General features: G+C 41.9%; 1 protein-coding gene across 1 annotated transcript in view; it reads left to right on the top strand.

The window, feature by feature from the left end:
* LOC143793021 (catenin alpha-2-like) overlaps positions 1-24,484 on the top strand; it is a 1,735,283-nt gene that overhangs the window by 468,285 nt on the left and 1,242,514 nt on the right. The window contains exon 3 of the mRNA XM_077279584.1: positions 4,561-4,756. Coding sequence (XP_077135699.1) covers positions 4,561-4,756 — 196 coding nt within the window. The remainder of the gene's footprint in view (positions 1-4,560; positions 4,757-24,484) is intronic.

The following is a 24,484-nucleotide window of genomic DNA, read 5'->3' as shown; positions in this document are numbered from 1 at the left end:
AATGCATGATTTGGTTGTTTTGGGGCTGCCATGGTTACAGACCCATAATCCAGTCTTGGACTGGAAGGCAATGTCAGTGTCAAGTTGGGGCTGTCATGGAATTCATGGAGATTCCCTGCCCGTGTCTATTGCTACTTCTACGCCTTCGGAAGTTCCGGCGTATTTGTCTGATTATCAGGATGTCTTCAGCGAGTCTAGGTCAAGTGCATTGCCTCCTCATAGGGAATGTGACTGTGCAATAGATTTGATTCCAGGCAGTAAGTTTCCTAAGGGAAGACTGTTTAATCTGTCGGTACCTGAACATATCGCGATGCGTTCATATATCAAGGAGTCTCTGGAGAAGGGGCATATCCGTCCTTCTTCTTCCCCTCTTGGTGCGGGATTCTTTTTTGTGGCAAAAAAAGACGGATCTTTGAGGCCTTGTATTGACTATCGGCTTTTAAATAAGATCACTGTCAAATTTCAGTATCCTTTGCCGTTGTTGTCAGACTTGTTTGCCCGGATTAAAGGTGCCAAGTGGTTCACCAAGATAGACCTTCGCGGTGCGTACAACCTTGTGCGCATTAATCAAGGAGATGAATGGAAAACCGCATTCAATACGCCCGAAGGTCATTTTGAGTACTTGGTGATGCCATTTGGGCTCTCTAATGCACCTTCAGTTTTTCAGTCCTTTATGCATGACATTTTCCGGAAGTATCTGGATAAATTTTTGATCGTTTATCTGGATGATATTCTGGTTTTTTCTGATGATTGGGACTCACATGTGGAGCAGGTCAGGATGGTTTTCAAGATTTTGCGTGAAAATTCTTTGTTTGTTAAAGGCTCAAAGTGTCTCTTTGGTGTACAGAAGGTTCCCTTTTTAGGGTTCATTTTTTCCCCTTCTGCTGTGGAGATGGACCCAGTCAAGGTTCGAGCTATTCATGATTGGACTCAACCCTCGTCAGTTAAGAGTCTTCAGAAGTTCTTGGGTTTTGCTAACTTCTACCGTCGTTTTATCGCTAATTTTTCTAGCGTTGTTAAACCGTTGACGGATATGACCAAGAAAGGCTCTGATGTGGCTAACTGGGCTCCTGCTGCCGTGGAGGCTTTCCAGGAGTTGAAGCGCCGGTTTACTTCAGCGCCTGTTTTGTGCCAGCCTGATGTCTCACTTCCCTTTCAGGTTGAAGTGGATGCTTCGGAGATTGGGGCAGGGGCCGTTTTGTCGCAGAGAAGCCCTGGTTGTGCTACTATGAGACCTTGTGCCTTTTTCTCTAGGAAGTTTTCGCCGGCTGAGCGAAATTATGATGTGGGCAATCGGGAGTTGTTGGCCATGATGTGGGCATTTGAGGAGTGGCGTCATTGGCTCGAGGGTGCTAAGCATCGTGTGGTGGTCTTGACTGATCACAAAAATCTGATGTACCTCGAGTCTGCTAAACGCCTGAATCCTAGACAGGCCCGCTGGTCATTGTTTTTCTCCCGTTTTGACTTTGTGGTTTCATATTTACCAGGTTCTAAGAATGTGAAGGCCGATGCTCTGTCTAGGAGCTTTGTGCCTGATGCTCCTGGAGTCGCTGAACCTGTGGGTATTCTTAAGGAAGGAGTTATCCTGTCAGCTATTTCTCCAGATCTGCGACGTGTGTTGCAGAGATTTCAGGCTGGTAGGCCTGACTCTTGTCCACCTGACAGATTGTTTGTGCCTGCTAAATGGACCAGCAGAGTCATTTCCGAGGTTCATTCCTCTGTGTTGGCAGGGCACCCGGGAATTTTTGGCACTAGAGATCTGGTGGCCAGGTCCTTTTGGTGGCCTTCCTTGTCAAGAGATGTGCGGTCATTTGTGCAGTCCTGTGGTACTTGTGCTCGAGCTAAGCCTTGCTGTTCTCGTGCCAGCGGGTTGCTCTTGCCCTTGCCTGTCCCGAAGAGACCTTGGACACACATCTCTATGGATTTCATTTCGGATCTTCCGGTGTCTCAGGGCATGTCTGTCATCTGGGTGATATGTGATCGTTTCTCCAAGATGGTCCATCTGGTTCCTTTGCCCAAACTGCCTTCCTCTTCTGATCTGGTTCCTGTGTTCTTCCAGAACGTGGTTCGTTTGCACGGCATTCCTGAGAATATTGTGTCGGACAGAGGATCCCAGTTTGTTTCCAGGTTCTGGCGATCCTTTTGTGGTAGGATGGGCATAGATTTGTCGTTTTCGTCCGCTTTTCATCCACAGACTAACGGTCAAACGGAACGAACTAATCAGACTCTGGAGGCGTATTTGAGGTGTTTTGTCTCTTCTGATCAGGATGATTGGGTGACCTTCTTGCCGTTGGCTGAATTTGCCCTTAATAATCGGGCTAGTTCTGCCACCTTGGTTTCGCCATTTTTCTGCAACTCTGGTTTCCACCCTCGTTTTTCCTCGGGACATGTGGAGCCTTCTGACTGTCCTGGGGTGGATTCTGTGGTGGATAGGTTGCAGCGGATCTGGAATCATGTGGTTGACAACTTGAAGTTGTCACAGGAGAAGGCTCAGCGTTTTGCCAACCGCCGCCGCGGTGTGGGTCCCCGACTTCACGTTGGGGATTTGGTATGGCTGTCTTCTCGATTTGTTCCTATGAAGGTCTCCTCTCCCAAATTTAAGCCTCGATTTATTGGTCCTTACAAGATATTGGAGATCCTTAATCCTGTATCTTTTCGCCTGGATCTTCCGGTGTCGTTTGCCATTCACAACGTATTTCATAGGTCCTTGTTGCGGCGGTACGTTGTGCCTGTGGTTCCTTCTGCTGAGCCTCCTGCTCCGGTGTTGGTTGAGGGCGAGTTGGAGTACGTGGTGGAGAAGATCTTGGACTCTCGTCTCTCCAGGCGGAGGCTTCAGTACCTGGTCAAGTGGAAGGGCTATGGTCAGGAGGATAATTCCTGGGTGGTCGCCTCTGATGTGCATGCGGCCGATTTAGTTCGTGCCTTTCACGCCGCTCATCCTGATCGCCCTGGTGGTCTTGGTGAGGGTTCGGTGACCCCTCACTAAGGGGGGGGTACTGTTGTGAATTTACTTTTTGGCTCCCTCTAGTGGCTACTAGGGATTTGACTCTGGGTATGTCTGTCATTCCTTTTATGCTCACCTGGGTCGTTAGGTCAGGGGTGTTGCTATATAAGCTCCCTGGACCTTCAGTTCAATGCCTGGCAACGTTGATATCAGAGCTAATCTGTAGTGCTCTTGTCCACTGATCCTGGTTCCTGCTTCATTAAGCTAAGTCTGTTTTTTTGCTTTTTGCAATTTGTTTTTGTTTGCTATTTTTGTCCAGCTTGTATATAATCTGTATCCTGACCTTGCTGGAAGCTCTAGGGCGGCTGGTGTTCTCCCCCCGGGCCGTTAGACGGTTTGGGGGTTCTTGAATCTCCAGCGTGGATTTTTTGATAGGGTTTTTGTTGACCATATAAGTTATCTTACTATATTCTGCTATTAGTAAGTGGGCCTCTCTGTGCTAAACCTAGTTCATCTCTGTGTTTGTCATTTCCTCTTACCTCACCGTTATTATTTGTGGGGGGCTCGTATCCTACTTTTGGGGTCCTTTCTCTGGAGGCAAGAGAGGTCTTTGTTTTCCTCTTCTAGGGGTAGTTAGCTCTTCGGCTGGCGCGAGACATCTAGCGACCAACGTAGGCATGTTCCCCGGCTACTTCTAGGGTTGGCGTTAGGAGTAGATATATGGTCAACCCAGTTACCACTGCCCTATGAGCTGGATTTTTGTACTTCGCAGACTTGCTGATATCTCTGAGACCCTCGCCATTGGGGTCATAACACGCCCCTTCCTTCTCCCCTGTGTTCATGGCTCCCCCATCCTTCTCCCCTGTGTTCATGGCTCCCCCATCCTTCTCTCCTGCGTTCATGGCTCCCCCATCCTTCTCTCCTGCGTTCATGGCTCCCCATCCTTCTCCCCTGCGTTCATGGCTCCCCCATCCTTCTCCACTGCGTTCATGGCCCCCATCCTTCTCCCCTGCATTCATGGCTCCCCCATCCTTCTCCCCTGCGTGCTTGGCTCCCCCATCCTTCTCCCCTGCGTGCATGGCTCCCCCATCCTTCTCCCCTGCGTGCATGGCTCCTCCATCCTTCTCCCCTGCATGCTTGGCTCCCCCATCCTTCTCCCCTGCATGCTTGGCTCCCCCATCCTTCTCCCCTGCGTTCATGGCTCCCCCATCCTTCTCCCCTGCGTACTTGGCTCCCCCATCCTTCTCCCCTGCGTGCATGGCTCCCCCATCCTTCTCCCCTGCGTGCTTGGCTCCCCGGAGTTTTATAATAAAAAAAAAAAAAAAAACTAGCAGCGCAAATCCAATCTGCCGCACCCTCTCTTCTGCCGCCTGAGCCAAAGAGCTCAACTCGCCTCATGGTAGCAGCGTCACTGTGCAGAACCCCCAACAAGTCACATCCTTTCAAAGCTAAAGTGTTAATAGAAAATAAGTATCAAACGTTGTCAACTATGTATAACCAATCAGAGCACAAATTTATGTATATGTATATATATATTTACTTCCCATGTTGCTGATTATTTTATGATTGATCCATGTCCTTTCTGTGCGACTGATCCGCATTCATTTATCCCACAGGTGACAACTCTGGTAAACACAAGTAACAAGGGTCCATCGGGTAAAAAGAAAGGTCGATCTAAAAAAGCTCATGTCCTGGCAGCCTCCGTGGAACAAGCCACCCTAAACTTTTTGGAAAAAGGCGAACAGATTGCAAAAGAAAGTCAGGATCTAAAAGAGGAGTTAATATCTGCTGTGGAGGATGTCAGGAAACAAGGTAACCACATTGCGTTTATCGCCTGCCAAATCGGAATTTACGGTTATTGGGAAATTAAAGCTTAAATTAAAGAAGAGATGTATGTATATGTTTGATATAATGTAAAGTAGTCAGTGTACAGCTTGCAAAACAGTGTAAATTTGAGCTTTTGTTTTTTGCTCCTCTTTTTCCGAGAACCGCCACTTTTCTATATTGCCATGTGAGGGCTTGATTTTTTGCGGGACAAGATGTACTTTTGAATGACGCTTTGCTTTTGAAAATTCTTTCGTGTACTGGAAAACGGGAAAAAAATTCCAAGTGAAAATTCAAATAAAGTGCAAATCCAGTTATTTTTATTTTTTTTTACCATGTTCACTAAATGCTAAGACTGACCTGCCATTATGATTTTCCAGGTCATTACGAGTTCATAGACACCAAACATGTCTAGGTTATTTTTTATTTAAGTGATTAAAAAAAATCCAAACTTTGGTTAATTTTTTTTTTTTTTTAGGGTATCAGAAAATAATGCCACAAACAAATTTTATTTTCACAAACCTCTTGCATGTTTTTCAACATTTAAAGAGAAATTCTCATGTCATGAGGATTTAGCCACCTAATCTGAGAGCAGCATGATGTAGGAGCAGAGAGCCTGATTACATCCATGTATCACTTACTGGGCTGCTCAGTGTAGTTTTGATAAAATCAGTGTTTCATCAGCAGGAGATTATCACTAGAGGACTATTCAACCATCACTGATTGGCAGCTTTCTGTGTACACTGTACATAGGCACAAAGCAGCCAATCAGTGATGTGGGCGGGGTTATACAGAACTAGAACACATTATTCGAGCACAACTGAAAACGTTTTCCCATAATCTTGGTTGTAAATAAGAAGAGCAGGTCTGCAGCACAAAACAACCAATAGTAATAATAATAATAATAATGATAATAATAAAAATGACTGTCTTGTTTTCAGACTTTACGTTCTGTACAATAAATTAATTTTCTAATAGTATTTCTTAGAACCTGACTTTAGTTCAGCTCCGGTTAATCAATGCTCAGCAGCGGTTAGTTTCGTACCGGCATTGAAGGATGCGGCCGAAAGAAGCCAAGAGAAAGTGTAAAAACTCTTTCCACCGGCTGTATCTGGGTTTGCAGCATTCCCTTGAATGGTGGTAAACTTCTGAACCTCGGCTGTTAACAACTTAAACGCAGCTGTCAGTCTCTAACAGCAATGGTTGAATGGACATGTGCCATTGCTCGTGATTACTGGTTCACATTGACCCCCCATGATGTGATCGCAATGCAACATCGAGTCACTATGACAATCGGAGGCCTGCTGAAGCCCCCCATCACTGCCATCATGAGCCTCCTGCTGATGCTGAGCTTCAAAGTAGAACCCCATTTATACTGTATGCATGTGACGCTGAGTCACTTCTCACAACCAAGCCGTGAGACGGGATAGTCAAAGAGTTGGAGGTCAAAAGCAAGCAGGGTAGGTCATAAACAGAAGGAAGAGACAAAGGAGTAGTCAGGTTCCGTACTAAGGTCAGATTACCAGGATGGTGGATCAGAGCAAAAGGGGTTAAACAGATGGATGGTTAGAACGAGGTCCAAGGTCAGGCAACGAAAGATCTACAAACAGAACACAAGGCGCAGAGAGACAAACCACACAGTAGCTGAGTGTATGTATGGCTGAGGTCTGGGAGTAACAGTCTATTTATGTAGTCTGACAATCAACTGGGACAAAGAACACCTGCAGACAGCCAGTGCCTCCCAGTCTCAGATTGGACGGCTGAACTGTCAATCAACAGACTGAAAGCTCAGCATGCCTCTGCGCCAGACTGGACAAGTGAGCTGTCAATCAGAGTTCCTGACAGCTTCAGCACACCCCTGTACCCGATTAGACAGCTGAGCTGTCAGTAACTGCATCCCAGACACACTGAGGGGTGGAAACGTGACAATGCCTCAATACTATGGGATTGTAGTAATAATATAAGTGATTGGATGACTACAGGTTCAACTTCCCTAAAGTGACTTAAAAATAAAGTAAATATGTTAAAAAAGTAAAAAAAAATTATAAGTTTAAATCATTCCCATTTTTCCCTATTAAAATAATTACATTTAAACCACTTTCCGGCATTGTGCATAGTAGTACGCCGATTTCGGACTCTCTCCATTTCATATGGGCTCCGGTGCTGAGCCCACATCTTTTCCGGCACATGTCAGCTGCTTGTAAGGATACTAGAAAATACAGCTTGGCCAACCAGTAAATGCATCAGGGACTCACCTCAGCCAAGGTTTGGCATTTGTCGAGATGGGAAAAAGGAAGTAGAGGTTCTTGAGGAACAACAGTATTGACCTCTTTTTCAGTAATTGTTAAAATCTTTTTACCCCTTACCCTTAGTATAAAAAATAAATACATTCTTAATCATTCTTTATTTTCATTCTTAAAGTACTTCTTGAATTTAAAATTTATGGTCTCATTTGCCAACTGGGCCAATATTGTGGCGATGATTCATATGAAAAATGGCCAGGCCTCATGTAAACCTGAGTCATAGAAATATGGGTTGGACGTCAATCTCTTGCTCTTATTTGCAAACCTTGCTAACAATGAGGCCTATCGGGAACATCCAAGAGGGATCAAGACAAGCTGCCCCTGAGGTATGGAGCGATTGTAGAGAAGGGGAAGATAACCTAGCATTCCCCGATAAAAAATGGTTGTAATGCTGTATTGTGTGCATATATTCTGATGTATTATCTGTATAGTAAAGATGACTACCATAATGTGTAGTTTATTGTTCTCATCTGGGGCAACAGAAGCAATAGCGGGTAGAAAAAAAAGGGTTATAACTGGTCAGCCTTGGTGGCGAGAGGAGTTTTAGGAGTAAGGGCCATTTCACATTGCGTTATTTCCCACGTTCAGTCGTCCTGACGGGGATTACATCTGAACCCCCCACAAAATGAGATTTGGGTGTATGTGCCGATGGGGCCATTGATTTTAATTCTGCATTATTTTTGGCCATTTTGGACATAGTCTACTGCATCTAGCTGCCCACCTCGGATAGGCATATACTGCTAAAAATGATGCACGACAAATTGTATAGTCAATGGCCCTGTTGAAGCATTCGTCCAAATCCCGTTTTGCTGTAGGTTCAAAAGTAAGCCCCAAAGAGGCCCCTGAACATGGGAGAAAATGAAGTGTCAAGCACCCTAAAAGGAAAGATAGTTCCTGGATAGATTGAGTCAGCTCTTGGAAGCTAGTTGTGAAAGATGGATAACCAAGAAGCAGAGCTGCAGCCTGGATGTGTGCACAAGGTAGAACAGTTTGTGGTAGCAAGCCTTTAACTGTAAATGGATAAGTGACATTCTGTATTTTTAGTTTGGCCAGAAGATCCTGAATTAGGAAATGGAAGAGCCAGAAGGATAGCTCAGCGGCAGCTGGTATAGCCAGGAGCTCAGAAGATGTAGCTGTGTATTCGTGGGGACCCTGAGATAGCATAATCATCGTGAGGTAGAGGCAACGTTTAGGCCGGACCTGAGAATGTTGTTAATAGTTGCTGGATCTCCGAGATTGCGGCACAGGTATCGCAAGAAAGTGGGCTCTGGTCAGTGGAGGACAGATGGATGGCATGAAATACTAATGACATATTGCTGAATCGCTGTTAACCAGTGATGTGCTGCCAAAGCAAAAGATGTGAACAAGATTTGTACCTGTTACCTACTGTATATATGTTTCATAAGTTTTACCGGTAAAACTTACTTTACGTTTATAACTTGGACATCCTTCCTTGCTATTATATCTGAATTATATCTTGGGTCCCTGTTACATCCAAGGGTATTCGGCAATAGTGAGGAGCATCTGAAGTGTCTGACATCAACATGCACACAAAGGAACCTGTCTGTGGTTGCATCAAAACAACTCAAGCCGTGCAACCATTTCCAGTTGACCATCAGGTGGACATGGTCATGGGGGATTTTTATCCTCCGGACACAAATAAGAATGTCAATTCCAAGACAGAATGCAGAGGTCTTTAAAAATGATAAGATATGTTGGGTTAGCATCTACATAGTAGCCTAGAAAGTGATTTTTCACCTGGCCCAGAAGCTTCTCGCTTCTACTGTGTTGGGGATAACGAGGTCTCAAGTTGACCACTATGAAATGGTTTGGGATTTTTGACATTACTGAGGCACACGGTGTAATATATTCTAACTTTCCTACTAACATAAACCACCAGTAAGATAAGGAAGACATTAAAGCAGCAAAGTCCTAAATTGTCTCTGCTTGGCCTATTCCGGAGAGACGTGATGTGATACATAGCATTGTGCTCCATTACAGAGATACATTGTACATCGTAAGGAAGCAGGGTCACAAACAGTGGAGGCATCAGCAGTTAGCGAGACAGTTTTATATGGCGTTATCGTAGATGAAATGTTTACAAGCGCACCCGCAAAATACATCACCTGTAATAAAACCAGGAGAGCATAATAAGATCTGCGAGGGGCCTGCAAATGGAAAATAATTATTAGATTACTGAAAAGAAACGTTAGACTTTATCTTCTCGTTCTCCAGCGTATGGTATCTCAGGTAAGCAGACGTTCAGCCGCAGGAAAATTAGATTATTTTTTATATATATTGGTGGTTTTCACGGACACAGTATGAGCAAATAATGGTCTTATCTCTCCGCCCGGGATAATGTTCAGAATTAATGGCGATCGCCGTTCACAGAGAAAAGGAAATGCATTACGTGTGTTTGGATGCAGAGAAAAGAATAATCCGCTCCAATCCTTAGGGAATCCTTTACCAATAGACCATTAATACTGATCTACCGATGAAGAAAAGTTGTCCATAGTTCAGGTTAGGACTTTTCTAATAAACTAGTCTCACGTATTCAACATCGGTTTTTAGTGATCAGTCTTGGTTCATCACATTTCAGACTTCAACAGGGAATTCCATCTGAAGATTCAAAAAATTCGATTCGGACAGAACCAAGATGGAGGCATTTACTATAATAACAGACAGGATTACCTTGTATTCCATTTGGCCTCCACATGGTTTACAAGGCTTTGGTTTACAAATAAAATGGAGGACAGACACAGCACAGTAAAGTGAATGGCTCCATCAGGGGTTCCATCCAAAATGTTTAGGGGCTTTAAACAGAATCCCCTGAGTCTCAAAGTAGAGCGAAACACAATGTGAACATAGCTCGTTACATGTTCCTTTGAGGCACCTTCTGTTTTCCCTTTCCATATGGTGTGCTGCCATGCAGTGTGCTAACAATTATACCGTACAATGGTTAATTAACCCCATACAGTATGTTATCTGGAAAAGAGTGCCATACCGTATGTTGGCCAAATTTCATCAGTTCCTGTGAATTTTTTCCCAAAAATTGGTATTACAAAAATTTACATCATGGCTACTCCAGTTGCGAGGAAAAGACGTAAATAGCACTCTCGGGTCACCTAACACTGTGTCACACTCTTTGATGGTAACACCACATCCTTAGCAATGTCAAAGTGACTTCCAAATATATTTATTTATATGGGAAAGCGGATGCTACTATTCTTCACTTTCATGCACACTTTCTGACCTATATGCTGTGACATTCACTCATTAAAAAAATTCACTCCAAAATGGTTGCTGCATTTCCTGCTCCAGCTTTTTTATAGGCTATATTAGGTTATTCTATTGTCATAGGGTTATCATGACAGAGAGGAGCCAGAAAACCGCAGCATCTGATTTTTCTTACTCCTGCGCTGAATAGAAGCACTTAACCTTCTTTTTAAACATTATAAATTTCTTTTGGCAGTACAGGGGTTAATCTGTCATTTGGGGAGCTCTTATAGCTAGGGCTTATAGCTGAGCAAGGTTAGCCACTCCTTTCCCCAATATAAACTGGGTCCCGATTGACACACATCAACAGAGAAAGCTTTTGCTGCATGGCTGGGAGGATAGTAGTTGGTGGTTATATGAGAAGGAGTTTGGTGGCTTTATCTGTGCCCTTTGCTAGGTTTTGAGTGTGTGATAATTCCCTTTCTACTTCTACTTTGGTTTTACCCCATCCTCCACTCCCCAGTGCATTCCTTTGTATATGCAAGTATATATGTGTTTGCATGGTATTTTCCATTTCCCCTGTTGGTGCACTGCTACTCAACTATTCCCTGGGTGGGGGATGGGTACAGACAGAGGGCGGATTCAGAAGCTAAGGCAAGGTAAGTGGCCCCCGCATCTTCACCTTCAGAAGTAACTGAGCGAACAAGGCGAGCTAGGGAACCCCCTAATGTTAGGGACAAGAAATTAACTCTTGGTCCTGGGACACCCAACAACAGAGTCGTAACAGCTATACTGTATGATGCGATAACTGCCATCTATTTTTGGGGAGCCTATCTGATTGAGCCTGAGGATATGTGAGTTTTCCCTGATAGATGCAATTGTCAGAATTGTATAAAATGTCAGCAGGCAATTTGGAGATTCACACAAATTGAATGGTCAATTGATCAAATTATCTGGGTCCAGCAAATTTCCTTAAAATTTGTCATGGATTTGAATTGCATCAAATCGATTTGCTCATCTCATCTCTACTCCATACTTAAAGTAATCTGTAATTTCTCTGGGGAATGGACCCAGGAGTCAGACTTTCTGCATTTAAAGCAGATGTGTTGACAACTACACTATCAAACATAATCGTGATACCTGAGGTGATCTAATAATAGTGCCGTACTGTGTCTAAATGATACTGCTATATGCCATTATTATCGCCACTAATCACTATGCTCTGCTCCAGAACCGTCTTCATGGTGACACGTCTTTAGGAAATTGATAAGTGTCACTGATTGAACTAAACTTTTTTCTTTACTTATCATCCAAAAATTGCAAAATGATGAATTTTTGTAATGTACATTATTACCTTATATTGCTTCAGTGGACTTTCACTGCCATGTCCATGCCCCTTTGCAAGCTCATTTCAACTGCTGCTCAGCAAGAGCTTCATACTAGATTCCAGCAATCAGAGAACTGTACTATCACTCTCCTGTATTTAAAGGGAACCTGTCTCATTGGATAATACTAATGACTTGCAGATATGGGGTAAATCTGAAAGTTAATTGCATTAGAAAGGTGCCTGGCTGCTGGACTGAATGCAAAGATCACTGGAGAAAATGAACTTTAAACCTCCAGAGAGCCACCAGCTTTCAGTCATATAGGTTTGCCGGTGCAGCTGCAGTCACTGCTCGCAGAACTGTGAGAGGCAGCTGTAAGCACTTTGACTGGCAGCTGATTCTGTCAATCAAAGTGCAAGGGTATGCTGACAGCTGACAGTCACTGTGTCCTGAGCGATGACTGCAGCCACGCCACTATTAATACGTAACTGAAAGTTGCTGGCTCTCCGAAGGCTGAAAGTTAAATTTCCCTCATTATCTGCACTTTCAATACAGCAGCCTGGCATCTTTCTAATGCAATTAACCTGCTGATTAACCCTAAATCTGCAGGTTAATATCTTTATCCAACATAATAGGTTCCTTTTCAATAAGCAGAGGTTGTATACATAACTCAGATTGTTCGAATAAGGTATACAGATCTTGCTAAGCAGCAGCTGAAAGGAGCTTCTAAAGGAGCATAAACTGTCCATTGACACAGCACTGCAGCAAAGAGCTTTGGAGAGAAGGAAGCAAAATAGCATAACGAAGTACAGTAGAAAAATTGATAACTTGCAATATGTGAAGGATATTTAAATGAAAAACACTAACTCGTTCTATGCTCCTTGCCTTGCAACAATGCTTCTATTGGCTGCTTCTCTGATGAGGACAGAAAAAGTTCCGTTTTAACCCGGTCAGATGAGTGACAGTTTAGTGTCTGCCTCATACCTGGATTACCACTGTATGAATCTGGAATGCCCGACAGGGCCGTGGGTTACTCAGTACCGAATCCGGTACTTAAAGGGATGTGTCACGCTGACGGCGATTCAGTCCATGGCCCTGGGAGCCCAAGTAAAAGGGAAAGGACTTTAACGGGTTGCTTGAATAAAGTTTGCTCGTGACGCCACCTGTGATATTTGGTCAGGGATGACCGATGCTGCTTAAAGGGGTCCACTGGAGTGATGTTGTGGCAGCAGGGATGGCATGGCTTCCCACAGGTGAAGCTGGGTCCCCAGGGCTCCTGGTTTATAGATGAAGATGGTGGATGGTGTAGCAAGAAACGGAGGACACAGGGTTGCAGTCTCTTTACCTGGTTTACTGATGAATTCTGGCAGCCACTGTCCAGGGCACAGGATCACAGGTACTGGTATGATCCGGCCGGCTTGGAAGCGAATCTGGCATCCCCCTAACCAGCTGGGGTTGGAAGCCTTCCTATTAGTGTTGTGGTGTAGTCTGTTGCTGCCTTAAGCCTCTCACAAGGTCCTCACATTTCTCTCTGTCCTCCTTGCAGGTAGGACACTAACCTGCATGACAGGAGGCTCGAGCCTTTTTACAGGATCTCTATCACAACTCGGGCTCTCTGTGTCACTGTGTCTTCGGGTGTTGCGGTGGACAAGTGACTTGCAATCCAGCTGTCCCGCCGGTTTCTGCTGTGAGACGTGGAGCACTGCACAACCTTGTTCTTCCGGCTACCGGTATCTGCGCTCAGCATGGAGGTAGCCCAGTCGCAGCTAACCCCCAGCTCCTCACTCTCCTGCGCTTCCCTTCCCTTTCATGCTCTCTACAATCTGTTCTGCTTTCCTTTCTCTCTTTCCAGGAGCTGCAGCATCTCACATGGCTGCACGGCCCCTCTCTTGCGCTCTCTGCTGTCCCTCTGACAGACTGACTGACTTCAGTTCCTGTCTCTGGCAGACTCACTCACTGACTAACTTTCCCTCCAGACAGAATATATATAGGAGAACCACCCACGAGCTGGATCAGAGCTCCCCCCTCTGGCCTGGAGTGTGAACATGTTGAATGTTTGTGATTACCTGATAAAAGAGATCCTTCGTCGCTTCCAAGCGTGACATCACTCTCCCTGTGAGGAAAGCAATGCCACTGTACAACCAGGAACCTGGGGTGTTGCAAATCCATTCCACAGGATTACCTGTGCATAACGAAGCCCCTGAATAGACACAAGTTGTCAGTCTTTGCCTTTGGATATGTCTGCTGTCACCTGTTGAATTACACCTGGATCCTAATCATATCTTTTTCCCGACTTTTCTCCTACTTTTCCTTTAACATACCATGTTTCGGACCTATAGAACCTTCTGGATCTGACCACAGTCTACACCTGACCATGCTCCAGTCCTGTGTTTGGTTGTCACTTCAGCCTCCAGGTACCAACTAGTGGCTCCTCTGGGTATTACAATCCAGTGTATCCAGAACCAAATCGAACTGCAAGGATCCACGATCCCAACCATGTGCTCACTATATGTCACTATACAATAATGGTCGTCTTTACATTACAAATATAACACACTGCATTCAGAGAGAACCATGCACTACTCTTTTTGACCTGTGATGGCGCCATAGGGAAATTATGCATCTTGGGATCCTAACAGGAGGACAACCTGAAAGTTTGACCACAAATAGTTAAACAAAAGTTTCATCAGCTTTCCATTCTTTCATTCCACTCCTTCCCTCCTTAATGTGGCGACTGTCACTTACATAATTTATTACCGCCATCCCAAGATGAAGAAACAAATGAGCACATTTTCCTATAATGTGTGTCTGAAATTCCCGGCCTTTGGGACGCAGCGTTTGAGAGTACGCAATGTTCCATGCTCAATTGAAGTAAAATAAATGTGACATTTAAACCCCAAGATTTATTACGACAAACACAGATAAGACTTTATGCAAAACCATCAGAATGTGCGAGAGACGGAATTATTCTCCATCCAGCCGCCATGGGGCTCTGATCTTTTATTGAACCGATTTGTCCACATAATAGTCAGATTTTGCTTCTCGGCTCCCAATATAAAGGAGAACTTTACCCACGGCAATAAAACACACTAAGGCACACATTACCGGGATGTAGAAGCAGTTTCCCTCCGTTAACCTTGGTTGTGTTCACCTTCCATAAGTGTTTGGTAAAGATGATGTCTTTAAGGCTTCCCTAACAAGTTAGAGGTCAACTTTGCTTGCAGTTCACTTGAACTCAACTTTTGGGACATTTGGATTAACATTCAAAAAATCCTTGGGCATGCGTCTGTATCTATTATCCTTATTCTACCGCACTTTATAGATATTGTTTTCGCTGTCCACACAATCTAAATTCCCTATCAGTATATCTTTGGAGTGTGAGAGGAAACCGGAGAACCTGGAGGAAACCTCGCAAACATGGGGAGAACATATAAACTCTTTGCACATGTTGGCCCTGGTGAGGTTTGAGCCCAAGACCTCAGCGCTGTAATGCCATCACTGAGCCACCATGCTGCCCACATACTGTCCTTCTCAACCCCACTCACACTACTGAAGTTGGATGAACAGACCTATCACTCGGAATTAAGGCAGTCTCTTACTTTTCACTGGTCTCTCTCTACATTTGAGTGGGGTGTCCATGGACCTCACTGACTCATCGATAACTTCCAAACTTGACAAGTCTGAGACATATCACCAGCTTCCTTTCCAAACATCAACACAAGAGATTAATTGTAAAGCTCCACAAAGGACTCCAGAATCTCAGGTCCTCCATTGGCGCGCCGACAGTGCCACCACTTGACCACGTAGCACATGCTTCTCTCAGGCTCCCACGAGCCTGTTTCTTAATACCACCCAGTAGTGTACTCCACAATTACTGCTCATGCACATGCTTAACCTCTGAAAAAAAGTCCAATACGTTGTTTAGACACACAAATAATGGCACATTTACACCTTCGGGATTAGGTAGAGGTCTGATTTTCCCAAAACAACCAAGTGGAGGCGACCTTTATCTCTCTGGAAGTGGCTCTAGAGCAGAACTGTTTACAACATCAGCATTGCTTCTTCTCACCATTAAAATCCATCATGCAGACTCTTGTCCATTCAAAATAATGCTTGGCAACAACAATGGGAAAAATAAGGAAAATAGGAGGGAACCCAGCAGCTGCCTCCAGGAATTATTCTCCGCTAAATTGTGCCTTTCAATCTCCCATGTGTCACTTTGTTTTAGACCAGTAGGAAAACAAAGACCGAACAGACAGAGAGATTTATAAATGGGCAATGATTGAAACTGACAATTGCCCTGGTGGCATTTACCCTACAAACCAAGGCAGGATATCATTATATTCCACACTATCATGAAAGCTAATTTAACTGTGCCAATTGGTGCCTGTGGCTTGTCCAGAGAGTATTTGTCAGAGGAACGCCTCCGTAATTAACCCCTGCTGCTCAGATAGATTTGCTAAACTGGTTTCAATGTTTTCTCCTAAAAGAAAATTTAATGAACAATACCTATGACAGAACAAATTAACATCAGAGGGGAAATGGACGCTGCAAGGTTACATGGCAAACAGCACAAAACACAGCAGATAATGCTAAAAGTCTTTTTTTGTTTGTTTGTAATTTGGACATAGTAACTATTTGCCTAGCATCTTTAATGTTTTGTTAGCTTCCAGTCCTAAGAATATATAGTAATTACTATATAACTACTATAATACTGCCCCATGTACAACAATATAACTACTATAATACTGCTCTTATGTACAATAATATAACTACTATAATACTGCCCCTATGTACAAGAATATAACTACTATAATACTGCTCCTATGTACAAGAATATAACTACTATGATACTGCCCCATGTACAAGAATATAACTATGATAATACTGCCCCTTATGTACAAGAATATAACTACTATAATACTGCTCCTATGTACAAGAGTATAACTACTATAATACTGCTCCTATGAACAAGAATATAACTACTATAATACTGCCCCTATGCACAAGAATATAACTACTATAATACTGCCCCTATGTACAAGAATATAACTACTATAATACTGCCCCTATGTACAAGAATATAACTACTATAATACTTCCCCCTATGTACAAGAATATAACTACTATAATACTGCTCCTATGTACAAGAGTATAACTACTATAATACTGCTCCTATGAACAAGAATATAACTACTATAATACTGCCCCTATGTACAAGAATATAACTACTATAATACTGCCCCTATGTACAAGAATATAACTACTATAATACTGCCCCTATGTACAAGAATATAACTACTATAATACTGCTCCTATGTACAAGAATATAACTACTATGATACTGCCCCATGTACAAGAATATAACTACTATAATACTGCACCTATGTACAAGAATATAACTACTATAATACTGCTCCTATGTACATGAATATAACTACTATAATACTGCCCCCTATGTACAAGAATATAACTACTATAATACTGCCCCATGTACAAGAATATAACTACTATAATGCTGCTCCCTGTGTACAAGAATATAACTACTATAATACTGCTCCTATGTACAAGAATATAACTACTATAATACTGCCCCATGTACAACAATATAACTACTATAAAACTGCTCTTATGTACAAGAATATAACTACTATAATACTGGCCCCTATATTCAATAATATAACTACTATAATACTGCCCCCTATGTACAAGAATTTAACTACTATAATACTGCTCCTATGTACAAGAATATAACTACTATGATACTGCCCCATGTACAAGAATATAACTACGATAATACTGCCCCCTATGTACAAGAATATAACTACTATAATACTGTCCCTATGTACAAGAATATAACTACTATAATACTGCCCCCATGTTCAAGAACATAACTACTATAATACTGCTCCTATGTACAAGAATATAACTACTATAATACTGCCCCTATGTACAAATATATATCTACTATAATACTGCTCCTATGTACAAGAATATAACTACTATAATACTGTCCCTATGTACGAGAATAAAACTACTATAATACTGTTCCTATGTACAGGAATATAACTACTATAATACTGCTCCTATGTACAAGAATATAGCTACTATAATACTGCTCCTATGCACAAGAATATAACTACTATAATACTGCTCCTATGTACAAGAATATAACTACTATAATACTGCACCTATGTACAAGAATATAACTACTATAATACTGCTCCTATGTACATGAATATAACTACTATAATACTGCCCCCTATGTACAAGAATATAACTACTATAATACTGCTCCTATGTACAAGAATATAACTACTATAATACTGCCCCATGTACAAGAATATAACTACTATAATGCTGCTCCCTGTGTACAAGAATATAACTACTATAATACTGCTCCTATGTACAAGAATATAACTACTATAATACTGCCCCATGTACAACAATATAACTACTATAAAACTGCTCTTATGTACAAGAATATAACTACTATAATACTGGCCCCTATATTCAATAATATAACTACTATAATACTGCCCCCTATGTACAAGAATTTAACTACTATAATACTGCTCCTATGTACAAGAATATAACTACTATGATACTGCCCCATGTACAAGAATATAACTACGATAATACTGCCCCCTATGTACAAGAATATAACTACTATAATACTGCCCCTATGTACAAGAATATAACTACTATAATACTGCCCCCATGTTCAAGAACATAACTACTATAATACTGCTCCTATGTACAAGAATATAACTACTATAATACTGCCCCTATGTACAAATATATATCTACTATAATACTGCTCCTATGTACAAGAATATAACTACTATAATACTGTCCCTATGTACAAATATATATCTACTATAATACTGCTCCTATGTACGAGAATATAACTACTATAATACTGTTCCTATGTACAGGAATATAACTACTATAATACTGCTCCTATGTACAAGAATATAACTACTATAATACTGCTCCTATGCACAAGAATATAACTACTATAATACTGCTCCTATGTACAAGAATATAACTACTATAATACTGCTCCTATGTACAAGAATATAACTACTATAATACTGCCCCTATGTACAAGAATATAACTATCATAATACTGTCCCCTATGTACAAGAATATAACTACTATAATATTGCTCCCTATGTACAAGAATATAACTACTATAATACTGCTCCTATGTATAAGAATATAACTACTATAATACTGCTCCTATGTACAAGAATATAACTGCTATAATACTGCCCCTATGTACAAGAATATAACTATTATAATACTGCTTCTATGTACAAGAATATAACTACTATAATACTGCTCCCTATGTACAAGAATATAACTACTATAATATTGCTACCTATGTACAAGAATATAACTACTATAATACTGCTCCTATATACAAGAATATAACTACTATAATACTTCCCCCTATGTACAAGAATATAACTACTATAATACTGCCTCTATGTACAAGAATATAACTACTGTAATACTGCTCCTATGTATAAGAATATAACTACTATAATACTGCTCCTATGTACAAGAATATAACTGCTATAATACTGCCCCTATGTACAAGAATATAACTACTATAATACTGCTTCTATGTACAAGAATATAACTACTATAATACTGCCTCTATATACAAGAATATAACTACTATAATACTGCTTCTATGTACAAGAATGTAACTACTATAATACTGCTCCTATGTACAAGAATATAACTACTATAATACTTCCCCCTATGTACAAGAATATAACTACTATAATACTACCCTCTATGTACAAGAATATAACTACTATAATACTGCTCCTATGTACAAGAATATAACTACTATAATACTGCCCCTATGTACAAATATATATCTACTATAATACTGCTCCTATGTACAAGAATATAACTACTATAATACTGTCCCTATGTACGAGAATATAACTACTATAATACTGTTCCTATGTACAGGAATATAACTACTATAATACTGCTCCTATGTACAAGAATATAACTACTATAATACTGCTCCTATGCACAAGAATATAACTACTATAATACTGCTCCTATGTACAAGAATATAACTACTATAATACTGCTCCTATGTACAAGAATATAACTACTATAATACTGCCCCTATGTACAAGAATATAACTATCATAATACTGTCCCCTATGTACAAGAATATAACTACTATAATATTGCTCCCTATGTACAAGAATATAACTACTATAATACTGCTCCTATGTATAAGAATATAACTACTATAATACTGCTCCTATGTACAAGAATATAACTGCTATAATACTGCCCCTATGTACAAGAATATAACTATTATAATACTGCTTCTATGTACAAGAATATAACTACTATAATACTGCTCCCTATGTACAAGAATATAACTACTATAATATTGCTACCTATGTACAAGAATATAACTACTATAATACTGCTCCTATATACAAGAATATAACTACTATAATACTTCCCCCTATGTACAAGAATATAACTACTATAATACTGCCTCTATGTACAAGAATATAACTACTGTAATACTGCTCCTATGTATAAGAATATAACTACTATAATACTGCTCCTATGTACAAGAATATAACTGCTATAATACTGCCCCTATGTACAAGAATATAACTACTATAATACTGCTTCTATGTACAAGAATATAACTACTATAATACTGCCTCTATATACAAGAATATAACTACTATAATACTGCTTCTATGTACAAGAATATAACTACTATAATACTGCTCCTATGTACAAGAATATAACTACTATAATACTTCCCCCTATGTACAAGAATATAACTACTATAATACTACCCTCTATGTACAAGAATATAACTACTATAATACTGCTCCTATGTACAAGAATATAACTACTATAATACTGCTCCTATGTATAAGAATATAACTACTATAATACTGCTCCTATGTACAAGAATATAACTACTATAATACTGCTCCCTATGTACAAGAATATAACTACTATAATACTGCTCCTATGTATAAGAATATAACTACTATAATACTGCTTCTATGTACAAGAATATAACTACTATAATACTGCTCCCTATGTACAAGAATATAACTACTATAATACTGCTCCTATGTACAAGAATATAACTGCTATAATACTGCCCCTATGTACAAGAATATAACTACTATAATACTGCTTCTATGTACAAGAATATAACTACTATAATACTTCCCCCTATGTACAAGAATATAACTACTATAATACTTCCCCCTATGTACAAGAATATAACTACTATAATACTTCCCCCTATGTACAAGAATATAACTACTATAATACTGCCCCTATGTACAAGAATATAACTACTATAATACTGCTCCTATGTACAAGAATATAACTACTATAATACTGCTCTTATATGCAAGAAAATAATGATAATATTTATACTATTTATACTATTATATTAATCTAAGTGATATTATTTTCTTTTCTACAGTACAGGAACTTGCTCAATAATAGAAGGATTTTATTGCTTGGAAATATGTATAATTAATTCATCGAACTGTAGCAGTACACTATTGTGAGCTTGTTCATTATTCTTTTGTGTTTCAGATTGAAGTAATTGGATTTTTTCTTTTATCATGTAATTTATTTTGAGTACATTGTAGGAGGGTGCAGTATAGATTTTACTATTGGGTTTAGGAAACTACAGCACTTGACAGCTCTGCATTTACATTCAATGTTTTTTTTAAGTTTTGAAGCTACTCTGGATTGTTTGTGTTTTCTGGAATTACGATCTGCCTCCCTATGACATACACTGACTCTGGGGATAGATACACTAACCGTGAACATAGATACACTGACTCTGGGGATAGATACACTGACTCTGAGGATACACTGACTCTGAAGGTAATTACACTGACTATGAGGATATATACACTGACTCTGAAGATTGATACACTGACTCTGAGGATAGATACACTGACTCTGAGCATAGATACACTGACTCTGAAGATTGATACACTGACTCTAAAGATAGATATACTGACTCTGCTCTGAGGACAGATACACTGACTCTGTAGATTGATACACTGAGTCCGAGGATAGATACACTGACTCCGAGGATAGATACACTGACTCTGAAAATTGATACATTGACTCTGAGGATAATTACACTGACTATAAGGATATATGCACTGACTCTGAGGATAGATACACTGACTCTGAGGACAGATACACTGACTCTGAGGACAGATACACTGACTCTGAGGATAGATACACTGACTCTGAGGACAGATACACTGACTCTGAGGACAGATACACTGACTCTGAGGATAGATACACTGACTCTGAGGACAGATACACTCAGAGGCGTAGCTAGGGTTTTGGTTCAGGGGGGCAAAGCTTCTGAGTGGGCTCCAAAACAGGTAACCTTGACTACAGCTGGGTGGTAATAGTGGAGGAGAACCTCAGCAGATGACCGCGCTGTTACTGAAGATAATCTCTATACAAAGACCAATATGGATATTACCACCATATGGTCAGTGGTAGATACCAGTCCTATAGAACATGTAAGAGATCACAGCACAGTTACAGATAATGTCTTACCGCTGACGTCCTTTCTGATAGAATCATTCATTCATCTTTTCCATCTGGCCCAGACCGACATGACAACTTCTTCCAGCCAGGACTCTTCTGCAGAGAAAACAACAAAAACACATTTCACTTCTCATATTCCAGCCCCATCACCATCTATTCCCAACCTGCACAAACTCCTCATCCTGCTGATACCCAATACTGAGCCGCTGCTGCCGTATGTGTCCCTATTACTGCCCCTGATACCCCAATACTGAGCCGCTGCTGCCATATGTGTCCCTATTACTACACCTGATACCCCAATACTGAGCCGCTGCTGCCGTATGTGTCCCTATTACTGCCTCTGATACCCCAATACTGAGCTGCTGCCGTATGTGTCCCTATTACTGCACCTGATACCCCAATACTGAGCCGCTGCTGCCGTATGTGTCCCTATTACTGCCCCTGATACCCCAATACTGAGCCGCTGCTGCCATATGTGTCCCTATTACTGCACCTGATACCCCAATACTGAGCCACTGCTGCCGTATGTGTCCCTATTACTGCACCTGATACCACAATACTGAGCCTCTGCTGCCATATGTGTCCCTATTACTGCCCCTGATACCCCAATACTGAGCCGCTGCTGCCGTATGTGACCCTATTACTGCCCCTGATACCCCAATACTGAGCCTCTGCTGCCGTATGTGTCCCTATTACTGCACCTGATACCCCAATACTGAGCCGCTGCTGCCGTATGTGTCCCTATTACTGCACCTGATACCCCAATACTGAGCCACTGCTGCCGTATGTGTCCCTATTACTGCACCTGATACCCCAATACTGAGCCGCTGCTGCCGTATGTGTCCCTATTACTGCCCCTGATACCCCAATACTGAGCCTCTGCTGCCATATGTGTCCCTATTACTGCATCTGATACCCCAATACTGAGCAGCTGCTGCCGTATGTGTCCCTATTACTGCCCCTGATACCCCAATACTGAGCCTCTGCTGCCGTATGTGTCCCTATTACTGCACCTGATACCCCAATACTGAGCCTCTGCTGCCGTATGTGTCCCTATTACTACACCTGATACCACAATACTGAGCCTCTGCTGCCGTATGTGTCCCTATTACTGCACCTGATACCCCAATACTGAGCCACTGCTGCCATATGTGTCCCTATTACTGCACCTGATACCCCAATACTGAGCCGCTGCTGCCGTATGTGTCCCTATTACTGCACCTGATACCCCAATACTGAGCCGCTGCTGCCGTATGTGTCCCTATTACTGCACCTGATACCCCAATACTGAGCCGCTGGTGCCGTATGTGTCCCTATTACTGCCCCTGATACCCCAATACTGAGCTGCTGCTGCCGTATGTGTCCTTATTACTGCACCTGATACCCAATACTGAGCCTCTGCTGCCGTATGTGTCCCTATTACTGCACCTGATACCCCAATACTGAGCCGCTGCTGCCGTATGTGTCCCTATTACTGCACCTGATACCCCAATACTGAGCCGCTGCTGCCATATGTGACCCTATTACTGCCCCTGATACCCCAATACTGAGCCGCTGCTGCCGTATGTGTCCCTATTACTGCACCTGATACCCCAATACTGAGCCGCTGCTGCCATATGTGTCCCTATTACTGCCCCTGATACCCCAATACTGAGCCGCTGCTGCCGTATGTGTCCCTATTACTGCACCTGATACCCCAATACTGAGCCGCTGCTGCCGTATGTGTCCCTATTACTGCACCTGATACCCCAATACTGAGCCGCTGCTGCAGTATGTGTCCCTATTACTGCACCTGATACCCCAATTCTGAGCCGCTGCTGCCGTATGTGTCCTTATTACTGCACCTGATACCCCAATACTGAGCCGCTGCTGCCGTATGTGTCCCTATTACTGCTCCTGATACCCCAATACTGAGCCGCTGCTGCCGTATGTGTCCCTATTACTGCTCCTGATACCCCAATACTGAGCCGCTGCTGCCGTATGTGACCCTATTACTGCACCTGATACCCCAATACTGAGCCGCTGCTGCCGTATGTGACCCTATTACTGCACCTGATACCCCAATACTGAGCCGCTGCTGCCGTATGTGTCCTTATTACTGCACCTGATACCCCAATACTGAGCCGCTGCTGCAGTATGTGTCCCTATTACTGCCCCTGCTGTGTGATTCTCTGTACCCTCTAAATTCTAACGCACCCTTCTATAATATAGTAATGCCAGGTGCAAGTGCCCTAGAAAACAGTGCCCATATTTTG

This window comes from Ranitomeya variabilis, chromosome 1, assembly GCF_051348905.1.
Source record: "Ranitomeya variabilis isolate aRanVar5 chromosome 1, aRanVar5.hap1, whole genome shotgun sequence".
Lineage (NCBI taxonomy): Eukaryota > Metazoa > Chordata > Amphibia > Anura > Dendrobatidae > Ranitomeya > Ranitomeya variabilis.
The sequence above is the reverse complement of the archived record's forward strand: the minus strand, read 5'-3'. Positions and strand labels throughout refer to the sequence as shown.